An 18,693-nucleotide genomic window follows, 5' to 3' on the forward strand; every position below is an offset into this window, starting at 1 on the left:
TTGCTCCGAAACACTCATCTGTGGGCTTCTGTGAGCACATCTCCAACATCGGTCTAAAGATTATGAACTTGCATAACCGAGTCAGCATTTCTTTTCATGGTTTCAACAGTCATATTTATTCCTTGGTTTAAAAGGGTTTGGTTCAACAGTTTTATAAACAAGACTTCACAAAATGTGCAATATTCATAAACATAATTCTCAGTTGCAGTGGTAGTAAGAATCTTTACTTTCATCATAAAGTTCACTTCAGTCATGTAACACAAGGTTGGGTTTCCCCCAGCCCCGTTCTCCCTCCCCCAGTTGGCACTTCATTGTAAATCAGAGAAACTTTAAAAAGACAAAAAGTTAATCTAAGCATGATGTTATAAGCACCTTGCCACAGTATTACATTCTAATAAGGCAAATTATTTTTTTTTTTTTAAAGTCTGATTGTGCAACTTGGAGACCTATAAAAGGTGACAGAAATGCCAGCCTTCTATGAGGAACAGGCCTTCATTTTTGCTTCAAAGGTTTCACCCCTTCATAGCACCCCTCCCTTAAAAAAAACAAAAAACCCCAAAAAACAGTAGGGCTGATAATACAGCAGAATATACCCCTTACAGCATAAAAGGAAATTACAGTAGACAAAGGCTGAAAATACAGTGCATAGTAGACAAAATAAGACTGTTCTTAAAAATAAAATAAAACAGAAATAAAAGAAAAAGGAACTGAACAACAAGCAACAATGGATTTTTTTTTTTTTTTTAGTGGGAAAGAATTTTTGGGCTTCATAAATAAGTGGAAAAATTACTAAAATACTTCACTATATAATATAAAAAAAAGCACAAAGTGTTTTCCGGTTGTCACCTAAGCACTAGATGCAACTTTGTAGGAGTAAGTATTTGGAGGCAGCTTTGAGCTCTGATTGGTACAGGCATTCCAGCAGGGTAACGCTGCCAACAGCAGAAGAAATCCACCCAGTAAGACACAAAAGCCACTGAAATAGAACGCAGTGTCATACTCCTGCGTCCAGTCGTAAAACCAACCTGAGGGCAAAAAGAAGAGAGAAGCGCATCAGTGAGGAGTTAAATGGAACACAGCACTGTACTCTAGAGAAACATCAAGGAAAAAAACAAACCACCCAAAAGAGGCCAAATCTAAAACGCAGTTTGATGACTTCGACATGAAATGTGCTTCCATCAAAGCCAAAACCAGAACACAATCAGCTCGGCCAGCTTAAGCAAAACAGACTTTAATTTTTGTTGAAGATTTTGATTTCATCTCTTCATTGTTATTAGGACCAACTAGAACTACTTGCATGTAAATTAATTCTGTCTGGTCCTGACAAGCTCATGTTCATTTTATAGTATCTACCTTGACCTTACCTACAATTGGTGGTCCGAGGCTATTTCCAAGTCCAGCAAAGAACATCAATATCCCATATGCGTGAGTCAGCTTCTCAATTCCCACAGTCTTTGTCGTTACATATGGAAAAATTGACCAGTTCCCAGTCAGAAAACCCAAAATCCCAGAAAGCATCGCTAACGTAAGGTAACTTTTGGCAAATGGAATTGCAAACAAGGCCACTCCTGTCATTAGTAAGGTAGTTACATATAGATATAAAGTGTTAACCCACTTAAAATCTGCCAGTATTCCTAAAGTAAGTTTGCCAACAGCAGTCATAATGCCTATAATAGAAATAAGGGGCATGTGATAGTCATCCTCATTAATGCCTGCACTTCTTGCTACATCTTCCATGAGCAGCGAAGGAGGAAATCCACCAATATCAAAGAGCAAGATGGCAACAAAGAGAGCTGAAAATACTTTGTTCTTAAAAAGAACCATGGTTTCCTCCCAGTAGTTCAAATAGAGCTGCCACTTCCTTTTGGCGAGTTGCTTGCAGAAGTTTGTCTGTTCTACAACTTTCTTTTTGTAAGTGTCTTTCTCATTTACATTTATTGAGTTTAATACATTCTTACTTAAAATGCTATCCTGTTTGTAGTCAGGCATACTGTTCACACATTTTTCATCAACATAGCCCTTTTCAAGGATGCTTATATTTTCTTCAACAGTCTTTTCTTTTTCATGGTAAACAAAATATTGATCTGGGACTTTGTCTACACCCGTTTTTTCTGGTGGAGGAGAATCAGATGACTCCAGTGGTCTCATTAGGCTGCCACATGCTAATATATTTAGAGACAGTGCACCGACTATTAGCAGACAACCATCCAGTCCATACAGATCAATAAGCTCTCTTTGCAATGCTGCGTATATAAAGAGTCCAACACTTGAGCCTATAAAAGGAAAATAAGATCAGTTTAAACTGAAGAACTGAGAACATTCTTCAACACAAGCAAACTTCTACATTTCAGCAGCTACAAATACACTGTCACAGGAATGGCAAGTCATTTGTGCTCCTCTCTCCCCAGTCTAATGAACTGGTAAGTTACTATCCCTCTTGAAGTTACAGTTTCTTTATCGAGTATCCACAAAATAAAAAGCCTTTCAAAATATCTGAACAATTTATGACAATTAACACTAGCAGCCACTTTAGACACAAGTAGGATCAATACTGTATCTGACGAAAAACATCAAAGAACTATTAAGCCATCCTTCTGCCATGCACTCACATTCATGTATCCCTTCAGGTATTGCTTTGAGTTAGCACAGTTCGATTTTCAGACATCAACATTTTCCCCTTTCTCCCTCCTCGCTGCCACCTTCCTCCTCTAAGGCAGGAACAGACCAGCGGTTCACCAAGAGCCCTCCTAGAGACAACCCTCGGCTGCTTGGTGCTTAAGGAGGGGGCTCACGTGCTGTGAGTTTACTCCAAAGACATTTCTGAAGCTCTGCAGGGCCAAACGTGTTTGAGAAATGTGGCTATTCAGAAAAAAACACTGAGTAGTAAGCAGTTACTATGAACACAAGCATTTGATGCAATCCCACCAGTTTATAGAAAAAGCTCTCGGTCGAAGTGAGCACAGATCCGTCATAATCAATGGATCTCCACTCACAAATTGTTTTTTCAAGTCAAGACAAACTTCAAATTAAAATGATTTGCTAAAGACTGTCTCTAGGTTATATTAAAGCAATTTACATACTTCAGTGCTAAACACAGGAAAAAATAATAAAATCCAGACTTGTTTCAGCTTCCAGGTACTAAAAATAATCAGGGCTGAATAAAATCAGGCCTTAAGGCAAACTACCTGGAATTCCAATAAAAGCCACTGAAAATGATTCCAAGGAACATTTCTGCAGAAGTTCCCCTTTATCCCACTGGCATGGATCTGGCATTAGTATCTCACAGTACTGACTGTATTGACCAGGACTCTCTTCACTAACAGCTACTCGTGCAAACAGATCAGAGGAGAGACTCCATACAACACAGAAAGCAAGGCACGGGACAACAGCCTTCTTCAATAGTTCCCACTTGGTCCATTAATTTAGCAGCTCCTTGGTGTAAAGGACAACACCACATTACCCAAAGGCCCAGGGAAAGAATGAGGAAGACTGCTCAGGATCCTTTAAAGAATTTTCCTTGTATTATCAGAGGTTCATTTTTCTAGGATGCCTTCATCATACATGGACAAAAAGCTGGGATGAGCCTTTGGAAGATTTAAGAATTTCGTCTCCTTTTAGATTGGAAAGGAGAAAATATTAAAAATGTTAAGCTCAAACTTCAACTACTCCTTTAAGGGTACAGCTTATGTGAAGTTATGGTGACACGGCATGCATACCCTGAATCCCCAATCTTTCTCACCTCTGGTCTTGTGTAAGAAAGAAAAGGGAAAAGAGACCTCTATGGAAAGTTTCCCCTCTTGTTACCCATGACTTATAGCCCAAGCTACTCATAAGTCTGCTTTCATTTCAGTAAATCCTTTTCTCATCTATACAGATAATCCATACCATACACCTGCAAGTGTAGTTAGTCTTTTATCTGAAGCCTGATTTTATCTGTTCTTTGCTACTGTTTTGATTTAAGTATGTCAGGAAATAACCGAGAAAAATGTAATCTCCTGCGTTTTATTGCCAGGGTAATGGTACAGAGTTGAAAAGTTAGAGAGTACGACAATTAAAAGTCATACCTGTTGAAATCAGACCAAGAGCAAGGCCTCTGCGTTTGTCAAAATAGTGGCAAGTGATGGTAACTGTTGCGGTATACAAAAGGCCACACCCAAGCCCTTAAGAAAAAGAGGTAGAAGTAAAGTATGCAACATACCCTGGGAAATTAATGCCCCCTTTTTTTTCCCCAGATGATACAGCGGCATACTCTGGGCACAGGGGTACCTCACGCTGACGGGGCCATCAGGCTGCCTGCACTGTCCCACCGCCTCGCCCCGGCCACCCCTGCCTGCAGAGCCTGCATGGAGCAGGCTGGGCTTGGGCAGGCTCCGTGCTACGCGGAAGGGTTGTTACACGGCTTTCAGTCCAGGAAACAGCAGACCCACATCCACGGGGCACTGTGCCCGAGCCAGCGCGCTGCTGGGCCCCTGATGGCCAGCCAGGTGCCTGGATTCCTGACACAGTTAATTCGATGAACCACCCAGAGCAGCCCCCGGCAGCGCGGAGGGGCAGGTCACCGCCTGCCAGGAGAACAGCACTTTCATCCCTCTAGCACAGCGTTTTCGGTTCAATCCAGTTATGGGGAGAACAACATCGCTCCCTAATGATCTCTAATTTATCAAATTAGAATGAGTACATGACAAAATTCCAGAAGAGATGTTATTCCCTTAAGACGGGCACTTCGTGCCTGCAGAAGACCTGCTTGATTCCACATCTTAGGTAAAACCTTAGCTTCTCCTTCTCTAACAATCGTGCTAACAGAGGACAAACTGTTTTAAAACCCTGATGAACACATGCATCGCTTTCATCTTTTACTACATGGTAACAGCCTGCCTGGGCAACACCCCTCCCCAAAGTATTCCTTGAAAAAGCAACTTCCAGACTACCACTGCCTCTGTGAATCAGTTTCCCATTTCAGATTCATAAACCAAGACTCGAAATAATAAAGATGAAGTCTCTGTATGAAAGTGTTTCTTACCAACAACAATCCCATATGAAATATATAGAAAGTATATGTTAGGTGCAAAACTGCTCATCATGAGGCCCCCGGCCACCATAAAGCCACTGAAGATTGCTACTGGTCTCGCTCCAAAAGATGATACACATATACTGCAGACAGGACCTAGAGGAAAAGCAGGACAAACGTTTCTGGTAAATACCAGCACCAAGAACTTCTGAAAAAAATATCAGTCTATGGAAATGTTTCTTACAATAATTATTTAAATATATAATTATATGAAACAACAATTCAGAGTACTCATTTTTACAGGATTCTTTAAAAGAGTTGGTTATAAAAACATACAAGATCAAGCTTGCAAGGTTTTTGTTCAGGGAGAATTTGACATTAAGACTGTGAAATGGTACCAGGGCTGGGAGGGGAGAGCAAACAAAACATTTTTTAAACACAGGATGATACACACATACTGGAATATAACACTGTCACTACACACCCAAAGACTTGTAGAGAGGTTCTGCAAAGTGTCTTTATTTTTAGGTACCAAAACAAATTAGACCATCAGTCAGGCTTTAACCAAGCAGGTATTTTTTGACAGAGCCCAAAGGCTGTGTTTCAGAAAGTCAGTATCTGTATTCATCTTGATATGAGATTTATAAAACCGAAATGGAAAATAGTAACTTCTGATCATAATCATGGTAAGAATGCCACCTGGTGCTTACATCGAGGAAATATCTGCTCAGATAAAGACAAAAGACTACTCTTCCCTGATTTTCTATGCGATTAAATATCTGCTAGCCATTTTTTTACCAAATAACTGTTTAACGCCTATCTTGGCTTCTACTGTAACACTACAGAAAATAAAAGGCATTTATTGAGAATGTCCAGAGCAATGTTCACGAAGTTCGGAAAAGGTTTCTCCCTCTCTTTACCCGCCCAATATTTCTTGGTTGGTTAGTTTTTCAAAACAAGACCAAAGTGCAAGCAAAATTCGTACTCTGCCTCTAGTCAGCCAGTCCTCCCCTCGCAGAAGCTGTAGAACAAGCACTTATTTTCAGTTGTGTGACCTGGAATACACCTTTTAGTCTGAAGTAGCATGCAAGCTTGGAGCCCTGCATAAATAAGCAACCAGCAAGGGACTTGGCTTGCAAAAGACAATCTCTCATCTGAAACCCTGCAGTTCCAAACATTCACACAGAGACATATATTAGCCCCAAGATCCTAAACTCAGCAACTCTGAGATTAGGAGTCAGATACACAGATGAACGGCATTATTTAAAAGCCAACAACAAAAAAAAACCCTCACTGCCTTTGTATCTCATTCTCAGCGATACAAAGACACTCCATGGCTGATACAATCTGCAAAAGCACTAACTTTGGAGTCTGCCATTTGTTAAGGTTGGTCCTCCCTGACTCACACATAACTGAGATTCCCTGCAGATGCGAGGTGAGCCCGGAGAGGTGATACGAGGTAAACAACAGTTGGAGCTGAGGATGGTGCTTGCCTAGGTTTGCAGACAGGAGCTAGCAGCTGGGAATGTAGGCATGGTTTTCCTGTGGTTACCAGCCACGGGACAAGCTGTTCTGGCAGGCAGGAGCACAGATTCGTGAGCAGGTGAAACGATCCTCAAAGGCAAGGCAGGTCAGAACTTTGGCCCTACGTAAGAGCTATCGGGCGAGGGAACGTAAAGGGAAGCGAGTCTGAATTGGGGCTTATCCAGGCCAAGAGCCAGAGTTGAGGAAGAATCGAGAAAAATCTTCAGGGGAAGTAGGGTTTATTTGGATTTTCGAAACAATGAAAAAGGAAGATGAGAGTCTTTGCTGCTTCTCAAGAGTCAGCATGCTGTGGGAATGAACGCTGGCCAGAATAACTTGGGCAGAGTTACTTGCTGAGAACAAAAGCTGAGAGTGTTAGATTGTTGCTGATTCTTAGAATTAATTACTAGAGCTGGCAAATTAAGATTGGTATGTTTCCTAAACCCATGGGATCTAAAAATAAACAAAGGATTGAATCTGTATTACATAAAAAAATTCTTCTACACTAAAAGAACATTAGGTAGCGATAACATAATTCAATTAAGCAGAGGAATTTGCACTCTTTCCATTCTTTTTTTCCATCCAACCCACTACCTTGCTAAAACAAACAGTATTTCCCCTCCACCTGCTCTCTATACATTGACACAGCTGCTTTCAGAAGGTCTCTGTCCAGCCTGGGGGGGTGGTACCAGTACAGACTGCACCGATCGCTACTGGGGGATCCAAGGTGAAGCCGGACCCTCTGATGCCAAGCCAGAACAAGGGAGACACAGGGCTGAAAAACATGTCTTCATAATCTGACAAGGACACTCTCCTCTGGAACACCATCAAAAGCATCACTGACAGGGTCCCAAGGAAATGCTCTTCCAAACTCTGCCACTTACATAAAATAATCTCAAAGGAGAACAGAAAGTACAAAGAGATCTTTTTGCTCCGACATGGAAAACAACCTGCACAAAACTGAAGAACCTGCTCCAATAAGCTCAGTATTAATGTGTCATCTCACACAGCAAGAGATCTGGCAGCTCAGCAATGGCTCTTTTTATAAGAAGGAGCACCAGTATAAGTATTAAAATAGTTATTATAGATCTCTGAGATGAGAAGAAAAACAGCTTCATCATCCCCTTCACTCTAGGCCCTACTTTCACAGTCCCTTCATCATACTGCTGAAAAACAAAAGTCACAAAAGAAAACCCCCGTGACAGCCAGCATCTTTGTTCTTTTCCCTGCCTCCTTGCATTCCTTCTCTTTCTCTGTTTCCCAAAGAGCTGGCATTTTTCTTTCCACCAGGCACAGTACCTTTGGTTATTACCATGGTATTTGCACAGGAGTTCACTGTACACAAACATGTTATTCTCTACAAGTAATTCAAGTACAATGGGTTCAAGGCAGTTAATTCTAGTCAAACGTCCAACTTTCCCAGAATGGGACTGAGGCCTGCTCTGTGAACTCCTGCCATGTGGATTTTGTTCAAAGTGGACATTCTGAAGAATGTAGGAGTCTACGTACAGCTGCATAGGAAACGGCTCTTCAGGCAGCATAAGGGTTTTCATTAGCTGACTCTCTTTCAGAAAGATCCTTCCACTGATAATGTATTTCTCACCGTAACGTGAACAACATAAAAATAAAATCCCAGTGGCAAGCCTCAATACTAAGCATGGAAAATGGCTTTTAAGCCAGCATTTTGACAAGCATCTCCAGGGGTTAGCACTGGTATTAGAATAATATTTGAAGACTGATAAATATTTCCCTCTTTTACAAATAAAATCTCTGGTGCTTTTTTCCTACCATGATGTATCTTAAAACTAGATAGAACTCTATCAAAAAGAGACACCAGCCCAGTTTATAAGAATGGCAGCTAACTCTAGGAAGAAAGAAGCCACAGCTGCTGCTCTTCTGCACATGAGCTGTCAAGGCTCGGCAGCCAGCACTACAATTATCAGGCTCTGCAGGGGAGCAGTCAAGAAGATGCCTAGACAAAACGGGAAGAGGCAGCAGAAAGAAAACGGGCTCTCACTGTAGATGTTCATGCAGAGAGACCAAAGAAAAACCACTTCTAGGAGGAATCATTTGTACATTGATATTTTAATTATAAATTTTTTTGAATAAAAGACTCTACCCTCAGTGAGATCCAGGCATGACAGTGAGTCCTCCCTGTGATGTGAAAACAAGCCATCTGCTGCTCACACAGAAACTTTATAACTACGACAGTCTTCTGACCTCCCGACAGGTACAAAGTTGTTTTCTTTAACGGACATCAAGAACTAACATTCCCTTCCTCAATCTTCTGACATGAAGAGAAAAATTCTGCGAACTAATATTCTCTTCCTCCACGCGCTCATCTCCTCACCTCATAGACACACAAAACCTTTTGCTAAACAAACAATACCCGACAACTGAGTTATTTTTCTTATCGCCTGCATCAATCTGACCCACCCTACTCGTGGACATCTGTCTGAGCCTGTTGAAACTGTAGAGCAGAAGCAATGCTCGTGGACTGTACACAAAGAGTCACTGGACAGAAGACAAGAATATTTTTTGCATATTAAACGCATTGCTAAAACATGGTGATAATAAATACAATAATCTCCAAATGTTTGTATTTTGGATAAGAATATAGATCAGATAAAGCCTTTTTACACTGGGGAACAACCCACTTCCAACTGATTGAAAAGACTGTTCCTTTCTGATGAAGTTATTAAGTGAACTGCGCTCCTCTTTGGAGGAATGTCTGGGACACCCTCTCCCCTCCCCACAAACTTTGCATAACTTCCACAGTTTACAGCTGGGCCTACCTATGTGCGAGGGTTTTGTCCAAAAATACGCAGATGCTGCAAAGGTTTTTCTTAGAGTTGTAAAATTATGGTTTGAAAACACTAAATCGAGCTTTTAAAATATTTAACACTGAATGCCTCAGACTAGCAGAAACACCTCATTCATTAATTTATCAAGACATGCCTTTCAAGGAAGAATCTTCGCATTGTTCTTTCTCCATTAAAAAGGGGAATGGGAGACGTATTGCTGGTGTCTCCTGCTATGCCAAATACTGTGAAGTCAACTCTTACTATCAACAGCTGTGGTGCCAATTACAGGCGCCAAGGCCTTTGTTTTGCTTTTAACAAGTGTAACATGGATCAAATTTAATTTCAGGCTCCAAATGGATGTAAAATTAAGAACACCTGGGGCAGGAGAAACATACAGTCTTCAACAATGTAATGAATAGCCTCCTCTGGCCTGTTTTAGTAGGGGAAACATGCTAAACTCTTTCAATCTCTTCCTCTGTAACAAGCTCAACATCATCCCTGGAGCCATGTGCCACATCTACTATAGCCTGCTCAGCATTATGATACCCCATATTGGAGAGGAGGTCTCACCAGTGCCCTGTACTGATGATTTTCTTTCACTCTTTTAGGCACATTTCTTCCAATCCGCTGTAAGGTCACATCACAGAAAGTTATAACCCAAGCCATCCTGCGAGGAAGAGTCAATCAGGTCCCTGGGCCATTCCCGTTTCCAGCTGGTGGGCTGAACAGTCCAGCTGGCCTTAGCAACACTGTCTGTGCAGCGAGCAAGAGGGCAGAAATCGAACACCAGGTGGCTAGGAAATTCATCTCAACAAACAAGGTGCTGTACTGGGTTTCTATGTCTCGAGTCTAAGTTTAGCTCTCGCACAAGTCAGAAGTAAACACTGTAGAAAGGACACCAATACAGCAAATGTGAAAGGACTCACCAGCACCAGCTACTTCAAAAAGCGTTGAAGACTACATGTACAGAGGGAAGGGGAGAAGACACACAGAACCTTTTCCTGTGCCAGCTGGCATGCATATAAGGACATTTTCTTCTTTTGGTGAAATTACAGTACTAATAGAGCAAAGACACTGCAACTACCTTCCACTGTTACAGAAGCTAGCTAATGTGATTTCCAGTGCTATCAATGAGAAAAGTCTTCCTTAAGAAAACTGACACTAACTTATTTCCTGTATGTAGCTGCCGTTCTTTTTCCAGTCTGGCATCGACAGCTTTCAGAAAGGTGATGTTACGTTGGAGAGGGCTCACAGAAGCGTCATAATGACTCTCAAGAAAAGCCTTAATTAAAAGAGCAGAAGTCTCCTGTATCAATGGCAAGAGGACTGTATCGAAGTACAAGCTTAAAAGAAAATTTAAAACTAACTTGATTGCAGTCTCTAGACATACACCACACACTCAGGGCCACTTTGAAATAAACCACTTGAAGGTAACATTATTAATCAGCTGAAAACTAAAATTAAGCGACCTGTATCATAAGATTACATACTTTTAAGGAGGGAATTAACTACTGAGAAAAGTTATAAAGAGACAGAGAATGCACTAAACAAATGTTCTACATCAAATGAAAATTCCATCTTCTGCATGTAGCATGGATTGCTTTAAGATTACCAATGCTTGAAAATATGTGATTGGATAACTAGATCAGAGACTGAAAACCAAAATAAAGGAGGAGAAAGGAAAGAACAACAAGAGTCAAGTTAGTAACAGTAAAAGGCAAGGGGACTAAACAGCTTTGGGGTAAAGCTGTCCTGTTACTAGGATTCGCACACGCAGTATTGCGGCTGAAATCAGCTTGCTGGGGGGGGATTGTTAAATTATTAAATTACAGATATTATCTTTTCATGTATGTGAAAATATGCTAATTTAGAAAAATTCAACTGGCCTGATCACCTACTTAACATAGGCTACAACACACAATAGTCCCACCTGGCCTATAATGCTGGAACCTGCAACAGCAGAAATAAGAACAGAAGCAAGTTCTCTTTTCCTGCACTCAGGACAAGGGCTTAACATTGCCGTGTGCTAGATCAATGGTTTTGCACTGAAAACACGTATGTTCTCTACACTAGTGACTAGTCTGAAAAAGGCCTACTATGAAAACTGTATGAAAAATTGTAACTTGTCCAAAGCATTCTAGTTTTAGGTGGAGGTTATGATACTTAAAGTCTCTTCAACAAGTTTACTTTAAGATGATTTATTATTAAGGTCAGATCCCAGCTTGATAACACAGTGGGATCTTCCATTTCAGGTAAAGCAGGAAGCATGTGTTTTGTTTTCAGCCCACTCTGATAGCATCAGTGCAATCAAAAGGCCCTCACTGTACTTTTCTTTGAGGGCATTAAAAATAGGAATGATTATTAAGCCTCCAAATCCCAAACTGAAAGAACAGAAGTACACCGACAAAGAATGTTCCTCCTAACCTGTCAAAATTTCAAGTAATTTAATCATTCCATACCAAAATCTATTACAATATCAGCTTTTATTTGTATTATTCACTGACAGAAGTTTTTATTTGCTATACAGCATACTACTGACAATAGCTCACAGTGGCAAGACAGAGGGCACTAAGAAATCTGGAAACTAGCAGGGTGTTGACACACAAGAAAGGGGACTGGGGCCGTGGTCAGAGGAGTGAGCCAGAGACTTCTGGTCTCCAGGGAGAGGGCTTTTCTTCACCCCTTCTCTTGCAATCCCCTTCTGCCTACTTTTTCTTCAGTAACTGTCTTGTTTATCCTTTTCTCCCCACTTCATTCTCTCAAGTTTCTTTAGGTCTTGCTCTGTTAACAGTAAGAGTTAATGCCCTTAAAACAGGAAAATTAAAAAGTATGATGGAAGAGCAGTCCACAGTCCTCTGCTCACTTACACTCTGGGACTGAGTACAGTTGTCTTGTGGTTAATGATCCACCTTCCTTTGCCCATTTCTGTTCTGCCTAGTGATATAAAACCCTAACACGAGTGTGACACCAGTATTTGGCCAGCTGTAGCCCCGTACAAAGCAGTGGTCTTTATTCAGCCTCTATCGATATTTAAACATCAACTTCCTTTTAAGGAGAGATTTCCTCAGAATCCTGAGCTGCATTTTGTCCATTAAGCTATTACTAATTGCTTTTGCCTGTAGCAATTGCTCTGCTGACAGGCAATTTTTACCCAGATTCAGCAAAAAGATAATAGTTCCCATGGTGAATCTTTGAAAAGCAGAAGTTAGTGATATTACCCAGTGCAATACCTATGCTTGATGTTAAAAAGAAAACCACAACAAAATGGGCCTATGGACTATCAAAATGGTGTTTTATTTCCCTAAAACCCTGCTATTATTCTTCAATGTGGCAATGTTTTACTAAAAAAAGCTTGTTTTATTTAATGCCACTATTATCCATAACTTTGCAAGCTTCAAAGGGAGTTTTTTCTCAGTGGAAAAGAGCCCTCACCCACCCTAACTGGTGGGTTTACTTCTAGAGCTGAAAAGTTAGTGACTGGTTTATTAATTCTTTTTTTTCTTAAAGCACTTGAACCATTTCAGACTAGCAGTCTGCTCTGATTTTAAAGAAACTAATGCAAATGTTAGTCTTAAAGCCTCATTTAAAAAAAAAATAAAAATCTTACTGACAAAATTACCATTCAGTTTCCCAGCGTTTGTTTTTTCTAGTTTATTCAAATACAGTAATTTTGAATTTTCTAAGGGTAATATTTTTATTGCTCTTTTACCATTACATTGTTTTGGTTTACGTATAGCAGAACTATAAACGTATTCTTGCCTGTCTTGACCTAAACCAAAAACGTGGCATCCTTTCTATCATTTTCAGCTGTCTTTACCTCCAAAAGCACACACAGATGAAAGCATCTATTAGAAGAAACATTCCAAGACAGATACTGCTTCTACACTTACTGGCAAGCAATCCGATTCCATTTGCTAGTGATCCAACCCAAGCAGTCTTGCCTTTCCCTTCTCCAAACGCATCCAGCCATTCTAAATACAAGACTCCCACCGCCAGCGGTGATCCGTAACATAAGAACTGAGTAAAGAAGGAAACAACAACAATCACCCAGCCCCAGCCACCATCTGGTGGTTTCCGAAACACCATCTTCTCAGATGAGCGCGGATGTACAGGCAAGACCTGTGTAAACAAAAACCAAACAGAACAGAGCATCAGAAATGTGACCGACCTCGATTTGCTAATACAAGTGAGCTGTACGGAGAGGCACACATTCAAGCAGAGGCTTATTTGAACCAATCTTCAAGAAATACATGCAATACAGCATACAGGCAATGAAAGTTAGTCACCATTTGGTACTTCTACCTCTTCTGTGTAACACAGGAACAGTACAGAAAGCATTAATAAGTCATACATACATCAGCACTGTACTACAGAAAGGGGGAACATTTCATTTTCTGAGTGTTAAATAGGCCTCGTGAAGACCCCGGGCATTAATATCTGCCAGAGTTCAAGGAGAACACCACGCAGCCACCCGCTGTTAAGACCTCAGGTATCCTGAGTGAAGCACATAGGCTTGAAAAGCTGTATGAGAAAAGCTACAGGTATAATACAATCTCAATAAATGATTTAGGATTTAAAAAAAAAAAAAAATCACAAGTATAAAAATATTAGTTAAGGTCCAAAAAGAATATTTAAAAAAAAAAATAAATCTCTACTTTGTTGTAATCTCAGCAGAGTACCTTGCAGTTTAGCAAGGTGTTTGCCCCCAGACAGTGCACTCTGGGAAGGGCCGGCCAAGAGGAAGACTGACCTTCTGGAAATAGTAACAGTTCAGTACTCTGCTGTGTCAACAGGGTGATGTGTAGATGAGCGATGCATCCAAAAATCACTTTCTAAGTATTAGCAAGTGATGTGAGTTTTAAAGCTGTGTACAGGTGTGGCTTATACGCCAAGGCATGACAGTATTAAATACGCACACAAAAATCTCCTGTTACAGTGTCCACCCTCCGCACCGTTTGCACACAACACCCTTCCCCAAACTGGAAATTACATCTTGCAGTCCAGAAGTACCACCTCACTCCTTTGCACAGCAAGATCCACTCCCCGTGCATCTACGGCCTTAAATAACTCACTGTCCTCAGACCTTCTTCAAGACTTGTTTGTGAATGTAGGGACTGACACCTCTAAAATCTAGCAAATAATTTTTTTCTAAAAATTTGCTAAATGGTTTTGGAGTTTGGAGGCCTCCAATGAGGTTGTGAGTCCCTGTGCACACAACTAACCTGCCCTCCCTCTCTACAGGAGCGATCTGCCGAAGTGATGATCACAAAACCCATGTTCTGTTCCTGGCTCTGTCACTAACCAGACGTGTGATTCTCAACAATTTTATCTCCTTTATCCTGTAAGATAGAAAGATAAGATCTTACCCTGTTTTCTTTGTGAAATGTTCTCAAGGACCATCTTCATCCTGCAGCTCAGACATTAAAGACTGCTGCAGTAACAGTTCTGCTCTGGGAGACCCCCAAGAGGCAAAGCAGAAAACCAAAAGGTGTCGCACTGCCTTTTGGATTTACAACCCAGAGGAGATGGACAAAAATTACTGCTGTATGAAAGCAATGGGGTAGACAAGTAGATAATAACAGAACGTCTATCCAAGCTCCTCGTACTCTTTGGTCAGGCAATTTTTAAGAATTTGCATGAAAGACTTACAAAAAAATCTACAGTATAAAATTCTGAGGAATAATTACTAGAGAAACATGAAAAAGACCAGTTCTAGTTTACAGATGCACTTAAATATCACTTTGAAGGTAGATACTTACAGATGATGACAAAAAAGTCCTTCAGCTTCCTACAAAAGTAACTTTATGTGGCGGCTCTACCTGCAGAAAAAAAAGCAGCAAAGCAAGTTTTCAGCCAAACTATCACTGCAACAGTGAACGCAACTCCGAAAAACTGGTGCCTTCACATTAAATTTCTTCCTTTGAATATCTCTTCAGAAGAACTTCAGAAGTAATTAAGTTACCTTGGTGGAGAAATACTGAACCCTCCTCAATTAATTAACAGCTGACGGCAGCCTTGAGCCCCCAAAATAACAAAAATGTTGTCTCCTAATGTAAAATGAACTTTGATATTCAAGGTCTTTTAAGAGTGATTTACAGTTTTAACATACTGAACAGTCCTTCAACGTACAGTATTCCCAGTTACAAATGCTACAAAGTTATATGTTTCAGTTATAAATGTCAGCTCTGATTTATTTCTCCAAATGTTGGTTAAGTGTTCCTGATTACAGGAGACGCAAGGGCGACAGCTGGGATAGACAGAAACCATATCACACAAAAACCTGCTTAGAGGTACTGTCCTATGCCAATAACCTTTATACAAAAGGAGATCCCCACATTTATACACAAAATATTTAAACTATCTGTATGTAGTCACCAAATAGGCTGACATATGCATCTCTCTGGACGGTCAGTAAGTATCACTTGGCTTGGTGTGTCCCTAACTGGAGTAAAAATGGTGGAAATAAGTAACAGCTTCAAGAAAAGACACTTTCACTGAGACAAAGCAAGGAAGTTTGCAGAAAAACAACTGAAATAATGGAAATAAAACAGTGGCTAAGGCCAACTCATATCTGTTTAAAAAGTAATGTTTAGAAAACAAACACATTTTAACTGTTATATTGATTTCCACTATATTGATGCCCTAAAATTTGGCACAGAGACAACTCTGAGTTCAGTTCCACTATTCTAAACATTTGATGAGGAGGAAGGGAGGGCAGGGCAGGAGAGCAAAAAAAGTTTTCGTGGTCTTAGGTCACGTAGTCTTTTCTAACAGAAAGACTGAAAAAAAACCCCCAAACTGTGCATCAGTTCCCCATCTGCTGCAAGTCTGCATTGCTTTATTGACTTTAACCAATTGCTCCCAACTTATGGCAGCAAGAGAGCAGACCTACATCCTGACACCTCCTATTTTGCACTACAAATCTCTTTAGCATCTCTTAGCTAAGTAACAGAATTTCAGGTAGCAAAACCATCTCTACTTTCTAAACACTTCAAGCCATTTACATTCTGCAATTATCAAGCAAAAAGTGAAAGCCAGGGTCATTTTTCCCTCCAGAAATCATCCTCAAAGTGAAAACAGATAGACAAAGTCCCAGAGTTTGTTTTTAAAAGGCAGCATGACCTGGCTTTTCCCTCCCTTTCTTGCAGGTTGCTCCTTTGTCTCACACCGCTATGTACCTATTACCTAAAATAAAGCGTATTTTCTAACTTCCCTGAAGGCACGAAGTCCTCCTGAAGAGAACACGTGAGTGAGCCGAGAGCCCGGTGTGAGGAGCCTGCTCCCCACAGCCCTCTGCCACAAAACAGAGTTAAAGATGTCCCAGTCAACCAAGCTTCTGCTGGGACCGTGGGTATCAACACATCTTTTATTGGCACATTGTTTAATGCTTCCCTAAAACCAAGTTGTAGTATAAAAGCTTAGGAGCACGGACAAAGAGCTGAGAGCAGGAATTAAACCTTCGCTGCTCTCAGCACTGCTTGCCTGGGGTCGAATCTGTGCATCAACACAGGGGGGATCGGGAAGGATCCGAAGTGCATTTTTATTGTTTTCTATCTGTGCAGAACAAGGACACACGCTGTACAGATAAAACACAGGATCATCAAAAATAAAGCAGAAGCCTACACAGAAGACAGCACTCAATAGTTCCGTTTTCTTTTGGAACCAACCAAGAAGACTTGTGTGATCCTGGAAACAGGCGAACAACCAGGGGTTTAAGATTCAGGTGGGAACCATTTTACAAACCTCACTGTTAACAAAACCCAAGGACGTTGTTTCAGACTCCAGGAAACCTAGTTACATCAAAAATACTGAAATGGAGAAATCAAGCATGAAGAATTAAACAGTAACTTGAAGTTTGGTCAGAAAAAGCTTTTCAGTAAGTTGTACTCACTGCGAATAAGAATCAGAGGAAGAGAGCTGCTTGATGAAAGCCTTTACCAACAACAACAAAAAGAAACCCTAGAGAATGAACTGAACAACAACAGTTTTAATGTGGAAAAAGAGAGGTGTCTGGCTGCAACTGTTTTCTTTTATTTAAGCAGCTTTATGAAAATATTGAACCCTTTCTATAAATCTTAAAATTTGGCTTATAGATGACAGAGGAGCACAAATAATAACTGGTCTGAAGCACACATGTGCGACCGAAATGTCAGCCCTCAGCACAGAAACTTGTATTAATTTGTGGCAAAGGGAATCTTGAGAAAGACAGTAGCAATACGCTTGTTTCCAGCTTGTTATTTGTGCAAGCAGAGCCCGGGTAAGTGTGTTGCCTTCCCCGAGCAGCACATGGCTGCAAAGAAAGCCGATGTCAGCAGAATCACTCTGTGATTAACACTCAGCTATTCCAGTTTTGCAAGGCACTGGTACAAATTAAGATGGTACCAGCCAGAACAGTAACATCCCTCATTTTAAGCTGAATTAGATTTCATGTAAATTTCTATTTCTTTTCAAGCAACATCCCTGCAATTATCATAGGCAGCTCCTTAGCTTGCGAGGAACACCTAGAGTGTCAGAGCAGCAGTGATGCGTTCGTCGTTCCTAACGTCTGCATTGTATCCAAACACCTGCGTGTGCACTGACACAACAGTGCAAGCACTGGATTAAATGCACTGAAAAAGATGCACCCCGTACTCTCATTACATCAGACTTTAACCAACGTTCTAACTACAGTAGTTCCCACGTTTATTTAAGTTCTTTCCCACTGAGTGCACATATTTCCCTCTCAGATCTCAGCATTCAAATCTACCTACTCCTCATGCTCCTCTACTTCCCCTTTTATAAGCTGTACACAAGAGGCTCATCGACATATTTTCTTCCATTTCTGCCCGATGAGGGAAGAAACGTGGAGTCCAAAACAAAACTTACCGACGGCGCAACAACGTTTTCCCATCGTGCAAAATAAGTTCACATAAAGAAGCATCAGCCAGGGCAGCACATAAACCAGCCAGCCTTGCACAAATCTGTCAGCTCAGCAGAACCAGTCCTACCTGTTCGCAGAGCCTCACTGCCCCAGAGGGGATGGAAACCCCCCTCCCGCAAGTGTAACTGCCTGCCAGACACCCGCACGCATCCACGCAGCCAGATGTCAGCCGCCGCCGCCGCAAACCCCCAGCCAAGTTGTTTCACCCGAGGAGAAACTCCTCTGCGACCGCGCCGCAGCCTGCGAGGACGAGCTCCCCGCGGCTCTCCGTGGGGCTGGCGGAGCTCTTATAGCCCCCGGCTGGCCTCGCCTCGCCTCTCCCCACGCCCCCGCTCCAAAGGGCCGCGTTACCCGTCGCCGCCTTCCGCGCCGTGCGGAGGGAAGCGCCCCGCACCGCGAGGTGTGAGGACAGGCCGCCCTCGCCCGCACGACGCCAC

General features: G+C 41.4%; 1 protein-coding gene across 3 annotated transcripts; it reads right to left on the reverse strand.

The window, feature by feature from the left end:
• Positions 1-204: 204 nt before the first annotated feature.
• Positions 205-18,603, reverse strand: SLC16A9 (solute carrier family 16 member 9). 3 transcript variants are annotated; one of them, XM_026852026.1, is made up of 8 exons: positions 18,324-18,603; positions 15,096-15,155; positions 14,559-14,675; positions 13,227-13,455; positions 5,021-5,164; positions 4,065-4,160; positions 1,365-2,273; positions 502-1,025 (listed from the first exon to the last, which is right to left on the reverse strand). In XM_026852026.1, the coding sequence occupies exons 3-8, from the start codon at positions 14,610-14,612 to the stop codon at positions 847-849; spliced, it is 1,611 nt and encodes a 536-aa protein (XP_026707827.1). In that variant the 5' UTR covers positions 14,613-14,675; positions 15,096-15,155; positions 18,324-18,603; the 3' UTR covers positions 502-846. The 3 variants fall into 3 exon arrangements, with proteins under 3 accessions (XP_026707828.1, XP_026707827.1, XP_026707829.1); XM_026852028.1 differs by lacking the exons at positions 14,559-14,675; positions 18,324-18,603 and adding an exon at positions 14,087-14,168; XM_026852027.1 differs by lacking the exons at positions 14,559-14,675; positions 18,324-18,603 and having other exon boundaries at positions 205-1,025.
• Between the last annotated feature and the right edge of the window lie 90 nt (positions 18,604-18,693).

Source organism: Athene cunicularia (genome assembly GCF_003259725.1).
Source record: "Athene cunicularia isolate RWA chromosome 6 unlocalized genomic scaffold, athCun1 chr6_part2, whole genome shotgun sequence".
NCBI classification, from domain to species: domain Eukaryota; kingdom Metazoa; phylum Chordata; class Aves; order Strigiformes; family Strigidae; genus Athene; species Athene cunicularia.

Coding starts and splice junctions, on each gene's coding strand:
- SLC16A9 (XM_026852026.1), bottom strand. CDS start 14,612: ATGGGTTTTGTGATCATCACTTCGGCAGATCGCTCCTGTAGAGAGGGA. Junction 13,456..14,558: donor CCTGTAGAGAGGGAGGGCAG/GTTAGTTGTGTG, acceptor TTGTTTACACAG/GTCTTGCCTGTACATCCGCG. Junction 1,026..1,364: donor CCTCGGACCACCAATTGTAG/GTAAGGTCAAGG, acceptor TTTTGCCCTCAG/GTTGGTTTTACGACTGGACG.